This window comes from Lygodium microphyllum, chromosome 9 (assembly GCF_053477565.2).
Source record: "Lygodium microphyllum isolate KBCC chromosome 9, Lygodium_microphyllum_v1.1.10, whole genome shotgun sequence".
NCBI classification, from domain to species: domain Eukaryota; kingdom Viridiplantae; phylum Streptophyta; class Polypodiopsida; order Schizaeales; family Lygodiaceae; genus Lygodium; species Lygodium microphyllum.
This window is the reverse complement of record NC_141143.1, coordinates 77,304,768-77,312,969: the sequence shown is the minus strand read 5'-3', so window position 1 is coordinate 77,312,969 and position 8,202 is coordinate 77,304,768. Positions and strand designations below refer to the sequence as shown.

Sequence of the window (8,202 nt, the reverse complement as noted above, 5' to 3'; positions counted from 1 at the left end):
ATAGTAAATTATAGAGATGGATTGCAGCCAACCTATCCTTTGTTTCTTCATTATAAATGGGCAGTAGTTTCAATCACCATGCCTACACAACTTTGGCAAATGAGATACCTTCTACTTGCACGTGAGGATTTGACTAGGTCAAGTGGAAGGGACAGGTCTATGCCCTAAGACAACATAGGCTGCATGGAAATTTCTCTTGGAAGAGGCCTTTTGTCGCTATAGTTATGTAGACAAGATTACAGCTATGACAAAGGGGAACTAGATATAGACAAGACTCATGCTCGACTCATGTGTTCTTCTCTAGGTTGGGAATTAAGCTTACATTGACTTTAGCATATAATCCAAATGGCAATCTAAAGAGTGAGAGGGGCCATCCCCCTATCATCAAGGTGTTGGCAAACTCATGTAAAGGTAGAGTAAAAGAGTGTCCACAATTATTACCATATGTATTATGGGCTGATCAAACAACACATAGTGCAGTGACTAGGTATATGCATGTTGAATTAATGTATGGACAAAATCCTATTATGCCTATTAAAGAGGTGTCTGCCACATGGAGTGTGTCCCCTTTGAAAGAAGGGCTATCTAGAGAAGATTTGCTTGCTCAATGCATTCAAGAGTTAGAGAGGAGACCAAAATATATTGAGCTAGCAATTATACAAGATTAAGGAAAACAAGGCTTCATAATAAGACAAGATTTGACAAGAAGCATAGACTCATGCCCCAAGGGCAATACAGGAAGGGGATTGGGTGATGGTTTATGCAAACAATTTAGATAACCAACATAACACTATTTAGAAGGTCTCAAAATGGTGGTTTGGTCTGTATGTGGTGAGACATGTGCATGATAATGCTACCTATTCTCTTAGAGAATTGGATGGAACAACATTGAGGATTCCTAGTAGGGAAGCATATCAAAGTCTTCAAGAGATGTGAGTCTAATGCATATGAGAGAGAAGAGCTAGATACATGTACTTCCCAAGATAGTGTGGAGGAAGATGATGCGGATGACATTGAGATAGATGAGAAAGGCTTTGATCTTGCAAAATAACGATAATCTGGCACATGCTAGAGGATGTCCAAGTTTGGAGGGGGTGGATGACATACAATTTTATGTCCATACTATGAAAGCATATAAGAGCTTGTAACCTCATGCATTTATGGGTCTATACAAGGACATACCAATATAGGTTATATGAGAGCTAGAGACACTACACAATCTTGATTTAGTGAATTAATTACAAGTAATCAAGCTAGAGTCAAGAGAAGAAGGGAAAGAAAGCATTTAGCATGAGGAAAGTTGGGGCAACCTATCCTGGAGGGTAGCAAAAAACATAGGAAAGAAGAGGATTGAAATCGCATGCAAACTAGAGCTCTTGGGAGCAAGGAACAAGGCTAAACACTCCTAGATCTTTAAGACATCGATTGGGGTACCAAAGAAATGAACTTGTGGCTCTCATAAGCTATAAGAAACATGGTAAAACAAGGAATTTAGGTTGAATATTGTTTTCCTAAATCTTCAGTATGAATCTTTGGACACATAGATCAATACTTGATGCATATGCTTGTCTACAATAGGTAGAAACTTGAAGTATTGGAAGAACCCTCTTTAGGGTGATTTTGGGGCAGCATAAAGGATGTTTTTTACTATTGTATATAACAATAAAAATAGGGCTAAACTCATGTATTAAGGCCCATACAGGGATTTCATAGATTTCTTTGATTACCATCTCTTGGTATCATGCCCTATTGATGGTAGCTATTGTATGCTATATAGGTTTTATTTGATTAGATATGAGATCTAAAGCTTATGTGGTTGCCTAAAGCCTATGTACATCTGAGACTTGTTGTACAACAAGGTTATCTTTGAGTTCTTGCTTCAAAAGCTTTTGGACCAGCATCCCAACACAGAGTATTGCGCTTATACATTGAGGGCATGTACTGGACTTGCTTTGTTGTGCATCATATGAATCAAAGGGCTTTGTAAGAGTTCTAGTCAAAGTTTCTTAATTCTCAAATTAGTTTGATTTTCTATTTTCTTATTCTTTTCTAACCCCACTCTGGTCATGGTGGTGATGAAGGTTGTGGTTGTTGCAACTATAGGGACACAAACTAGCTATATATGTAGTAGTAGAGGAGTAGAAGGTGGAGGTTGCCTCTTTTAGCAAGATGAAAGAGATTGGAAGAGACCCGCATCATTAAGATTGGAGATCTAAGAGTGGAACAAAGGAAAAAGGAAGAGTGGGAGCTTGAGACGATTGGGTGGACGAATTGGCAATAAATCATACAATGAAGGAGGCACATATTCATGAACATGCAATAACCATATTCTTAAACTTGCATACCTATAAAATATAAGATGAAAGAGATTGGAGGAGACTCAAAAGATTAAGGTTAAAGTTTTGAGTGAAACAAAGGGTTTACAAAAGAGCATGATCTTAAGATGATTGCTGGGTGGCCAAATTGGGAACCAACCATACAATGAAGGTGACACTCATCCACAAACATGCAACAACCACATTCTTAAACTTGCATACTTACAAAGTAGATGAACCAACACATAAATAAGTATTGACATGTATATGCTTACAAATTGTGGTCCTACGTGTGACCTAAAAGCTACTACATTCCTAAAAGATGAAATCGAAGTATACATATACACCAATATGGATTTTCTATCACATATTAAAATCCCAAAGTCCATACCCAATTAGACTCAACCACACACAAACATGTAAGTACATATCTCAAAACAAATTGTGATGGTACCATGGTTACTGGAGAAATATGCTCTCTCTCTCTCTCTCTCTCTCTCTCTCTCTCTCTCTCTCTCTCTCTCTCTCTCTCTCTCTCTCTCTCTCTCTCTCTCTCTCTCTCTCTCTCTCTCTCTCTCTCTCTCTCTCTCTCTCTCTCTCTCTCTCTCTGTGTGTGTGTGTGTGTGTGTGTGTGTGTGTGTGTGTGTGTGTGTGTGTGTGTGTGTGTGTGTGTGTGTGTGTGTGTGTGTGTGTGTGTGTGTGTGTGTGTGTGTGTGTGTGTGTGTGTGTGTGTGTGTGTGTGTGTGTGTGTGTGTGTGTGTGTGTGTGTGTGTGTGTGTGTGTGTGTGTGTGTGTGTGTGTGTGTGTGTGTGTGTGTGTGTGTGTGTGTGTGTGTGTGTGTGTGTGTGTGTGTGTGTGTGTGTGTGTGTGTGTGTGTGTGTGTGTGTGTGTGTGAGGTGGGCCTCAATTTCTAGCTTAAAAGCATGCAGCCAAGGGAGGGCTAAGTAGTACATGATGCATGGTAATCCATTCAAGCTATAATATTTCCAACGTAATCCATTCAAGCTATAATATTTCCAACTCTTAAGGAAAAATTTTATGCTCAACCTGCTCATTTCATTAATCTTAATTGAAGTGATGAAGCCATAGTTGCAAAGTTGTACATTAGAACCCTAATTCTAACCTTAGGCTATAGCCATGAGTGAGTCCCAAGGTTTCTTCTCTTGTTTAAATCGTTGTTATGTATGTCTTATACAAAATTGAACTATAAGTACACAAGCTTATTTTAGAAGACATTTTGGCGTCTTAAGCATAATATCCTAAATATCAGAGTGTCTTCTAGGATCAAGAAGCATAAGCATTCTAGGATAGAGGCAATTGTATGTTGTTGATTAATGCAACCACTTGGTAGAAAGTTAGGGGTAGTGTGAGGTGGAAGAGAGTTGAAAGGGTCTTCATAGCCACAATTGTAGGGTAGTGAAAAAAGAGCATGAGTTGCGTTATGAAAATGTGCCTCTCTCTCTCTCTCTCTCTCTCTCTATATATATATATATATATATATATATATATATATATATATATATATATATATATATATGTATGTATGTATGTATGTATGTATGTATGTATGTATGTATGTATGTATGTATGTATGTGTACACACACACACACACACACACATCTATATAGTATGCAAGCAATGTAATACAAACTAGGCGCTCCGCACCTAGACTGTGCGGGCGCGATTTTTGCGGGGGGGTGGGTGCTGGACACGTGGCACCTGCCCCTGCGTTCTCAACTTTTTTGTGGGGGAGGTGGGGGGCTGCCACGTGGCACTTGCCCCCCACCTCTCCTTAACTAATAGTATAGATATGCCAATTGATAACATTAGCCTTCGTGTTAGTTTTTTTAAAAGATATGTTTTGACTATTAGCCTATGTGACACAAGAGGTGGGCCTCAACTTCTAGTCCAAAGCATGCACTTAAGTGAGGGCTAAGGTAGTACCTAAAGCATAAACTTCACCTAATCCTCCAAAATATTTCAACTTGGAAAAACTTTTGATATAATTTCTCCCCTTTGTCAATCTTAATTGCACACTAAGCTACAATTGCAAAGTTGTACATTAGAACCTAATTCTAAGCTAAGGTTGCAACCATGAGTGACCCCAAATCTTTCTTCTCTTATTCAAATTCTCTTAATGTTTGTCCTATATGCAAATTAAAAATATATGTATAGATAAGATTCCTTTTAGAAGCTACTTCGACATCTTAAGCATGATCCCTTAATGTCATCTATGTATTCTTGACTAAGAAATTCTAGCTTATTCAAGGAAACCCATGCCTTTTAGATGTTCCAAAGAGAGAGAAAGAGAGAGAGAGAGAGAGAGAGAGAGAGAGAGAGAGAGAGAGAGAGAGAGAGAGAGAGAGAGAGAGAGAGAGAGTATTTCATATGCAGAAAGGGCAAAACATTCATGATGATTGTAAAAATTAGGTCTGCTTTCACTACTTTGAGGGATTTTGCACAAAGGAGAAAAGATCGGTGGGACTCTAAGAGGGCTTTTGCTCGAGGTGGCGCACTCGATGTAAACTGTACCCCAAAGAGGAATAATTTGCAAAGTAGGGTATAATTTTGAGTGCAAATGTCAAAATGAGAGGGCAATAAATGCACAATGCCATAGCCATAGATTATGTGTGAAGGCCCTCTTGGAGTCCCACCGATCTTTTCTGCTGCCCATCGCTTAGAGAATCCCCATACCAAGAAACCACCGGCGTGCATGGGCGGGGCCCAAATTGGCTATAAATGTTTCCATGTGAAGATCACCTTGAGAAAGGAACTTTAAGTACAATCATTCACATCATGTCTTCTTTTTTGTACATGATTCATCATCATCATCATCATCATCATAATCAAGCTTCTCCTTGATGGCAAGCTCACCAAGCTGTTTTTTTTAGTTTTCAATGGAAAAGCTTTGTAAAAAAACAAATTGGCTTTATTATAATTACTTTGCTTGACTGTCACAAAACTTCTCTCTCTCTCTGTCTGTCTGTCTGTGTTTATTTGTTTTCAGCTGTTATCTTTAATTTAGATCCTGCTCTGTCTCCTAAGACTGTTATCTGGACTCCGATCTTGTGTCAAAGCTTCATTCAAAGGCCCCCTTTGTCCTGCAGTCTACAGCTTTACCGTCAGGGGATAGTGATCTATATGTAGGGCGATGGCAGAGGGCACCTGCACAGGTTGAGCCATGGGGCTGGGTCCTGGAGTGCAGGTTCTGGCCTGGGAGGAGGTCGGGAAGTCGTCGTCACCGGACCACAAAACCCTGGCCGAAGTAGGCGGCGGCGGTGGTGCCAGCAGCGGATTCAATCTCTGGTCTTGCTTTGTCTGTGGCAGTTTCTTGCCCGAAAGCCCCAAACTGAAGAGTGCTTCAGCTCCAGGTATGTGTCATGTGGCTATGGGTTGCTCTTGTCTATCTTTCTTGGGCCTCAAAAATATGAATGGGACACATCATATAAGAATGTGAAAGCATCATGTACATCTTTGCCATTATTTCCTCACAGGCAGAAACATTGCATGTGTGAGATTGCAGAAACATTGAATGTGAGATTGCAGAAACATTAAATGTCTGAAATTGCAGTAATATTGAATGTGGGGTTGCAGAAACTTTAAATGTGATATTCCCTGATGCAGGCCAATTGACTGCCAGCGAGGCTAGTCCCACCGCACCCTCCACTGCACAGATCATCCCATCGGACATCTCCATCAAATCCAACTCCACTGACTCGTCTGTGCTCTCCAGGACACACGAAGAGCTCGTTTTATCTGCACAGCTGCGGAGGTTCTCCTTCAGCGATCTGAAGTCGGCTACAAGGAACTTCCGACCGGATAGCTTGTTGGGTGAGGGGGGCTTCGGTTGTGTGTTCAAGGGCTGGATAGATGAGCATGGGACTGCACCTGTCAAACCAGGGACGGGCCTCACAGTTGCTGTGAAGACCCTGAATCACAATGGTTTGCAGGGACACAAAGAATGGCTGGTAAGGTTGCAGCATTTTGCTAATTAACAAACCGTATCATCTGTCAATAGGGTCTGACCCTGGTGTGGCCCCAACATTCTTCACAGGCAGAGATCACATTTTTAGGGCAGCTCCATCATCCCAATCTTGTGAAGCTGATTGGTTACTGTATTGAGGATGACCAGCGACTCCTAGTGTATGAGTTCATGCAACGGGGAAGTCTTGAGAATCATCTGTTTAGAAGTATGTCGATTTTTTGTTTCTTCACGTCTATGGTTGTTTCTTTTCAAAATGTGACCAATGTAGTTTGAGCATTATAATTAACTCTATTGTGTTCGCTTGCAAGGGTCTTTACCCCTTCCCTGGAATACTAGGATGAAAATTGCTCTTGGTGCTGCCAAGGGCGTGGAATTTCTTCACAGTGGTAGCAAGCCTGTCATTTACCGGGATTTCAAGACATCAAATATACTATTGGATTTGGTATGATTGGCTTTTTGGGTGTATTATGGTTGCAAGCAAGTGTGAGGGTTTAAGTGTTCACAGGACTCACCTAGGGAAATTGGGACTGGGATAGCTCAAATATTTTGTAATGATGTTGCAGGAGTACAGGGCCAAGCTTTCAGACTTCGGTCTAGCTAAAGATGGTCCTCAAGGGGATAAAACTCATGTATCAACACGAGTCATGGGGACTCGTGGATATGCAGCTCCAGAATATGTCATGACTGGTAATGTTTGTGAAATCTCCAGGAAGAAGCAATCTATTTTGGGTTATGAATTGGCGCTTGAGCACTGTCTACCTCTTTTAATGCAGGGCACTTGAGCTCAAAGAGTGATGTCTACAGTTTTGGTGTTGTGCTACTGGAGATGCTGACAGGCAAGCGGTCAATGGACAAAAGCAGACCTAATGGAGAGCATAATTTGGCAGAATGGGCTCGGCCTTACTTGTGTGATAAAAGGAAACTTCTCAGAATCATAGACCCCCGTTTAGAAGGCCATTATTCAGTCAAAGGAGCCCAAAAAGCAGGGCAGTTAGCTAATCGCTGCTTAAGCCGTGATCCAAAGGCCAGACCATCAATGAGTGATATAGTTGAAGTTTTGGGACAGATACAGAACTTAAAAGATATGGCCATCGCACTGTATTCTGGTGAAGGTGCTGAAGCTAATAAAATGCTGCCTACAGCTGGCAGTTTTCAACGGTCAATAAAACATGGTTCCCACCAGCAAACTGGTAGGCACACCTGATGTTGATGTGCACTGTTAACTTTGCCTTTTCCTGGCATGTTTTATAAGGTCAGTAGATACTTTGTAAATCAATGCTGAGAGACCATGAATAGAAAGCCAGGGGGGTATCCACCAGTGATCTTTCAAACATCTTGTCATTGTAAGAATGGAAGATTGCTGGATGTGAAGCCCCCCCCATAGTGTTGATGGAGCAAAAGCGGGCCATGTACATGTTTTATGGTAATCAAGCAAGTACAGGACTGGAGCTGCAAGAGTTTCTTTCCTTGAGTTCCATGAGTTAGTAGTTTTTGTATCAAACTGAGGTTTTGATTGCAGAAACGCTATTATGGTTAAAGTGCAAGACAGCTTTAGTGTCCTATTTTATATCAGAGTGTCTCTGAGTGTTTCATTTCTTAATTTTCTTTGTTTTCTCATGAGTAGTTGGCATGCAGCATAGCTGCTTTGTCAATAGAGTTGTTGTTGAAGTATAAAGCTTGCAATTTTGGGGAGCAGGGCAGTACTTTTCTAGCTTCTTGGTTAGTATGAGCTTTTCTCAAATCACATGCCATGGTTAAGAGTTCTGGGGTGTTTTTGATGTGGTACCTAATAGATGTATTCTCAGCCTGCAGTTTCCTTTCCTGAATCCTAGTAACCCTTCTTAGATGCAGACTCAGGATGATAAGAAATTGACACTGGTTTAGGATTGCGGATATTGCAG

General features: G+C 40.9%; 1 protein-coding gene across 1 annotated transcript; it reads left to right on the top strand.

The window, feature by feature from the left end:
- Window positions 1-5,182: 5,182 nt before the first annotated feature.
- LOC148031213 (serine/threonine-protein kinase PBL34-like) lies at window positions 5,183-7,776 on the top strand. Its single transcript, XM_087684746.1, has 6 exons — window positions 5,183-5,687; window positions 5,941-6,284; window positions 6,371-6,506; window positions 6,610-6,743; window positions 6,865-6,988; window positions 7,075-7,776. The coding sequence occupies exons 1-6, from the start codon at window positions 5,498-5,500 to the stop codon at window positions 7,503-7,505; spliced, it is 1,359 nt and encodes a 452-aa protein (XP_087540872.1). The 5' UTR covers window positions 5,183-5,497; the 3' UTR covers window positions 7,506-7,776.
- Window positions 7,777-8,202: the final 426 nt, after the last annotated feature.

Bases quoted from the DNA above. Each gene is read 5' to 3' on its own strand.
- LOC148031213 (XM_087684746.1), top strand. From the start codon at position 5,498: ATGGGGCTGGGTCCTGGAGTGCAGGTTCTGGCCTGGGAGGAGGTCGGG. The intron at 6,285-6,370 runs GTAAGGTTGCAG...CATTCTTCACAG, and splicing joins AGGGACACAAAGAATGGCTG to GCAGAGATCACATTTTTAGG. The intron at 6,744-6,864 runs GTATGATTGGCT...ATGATGTTGCAG, and splicing joins CAAATATACTATTGGATTTG to GAGTACAGGGCCAAGCTTTC.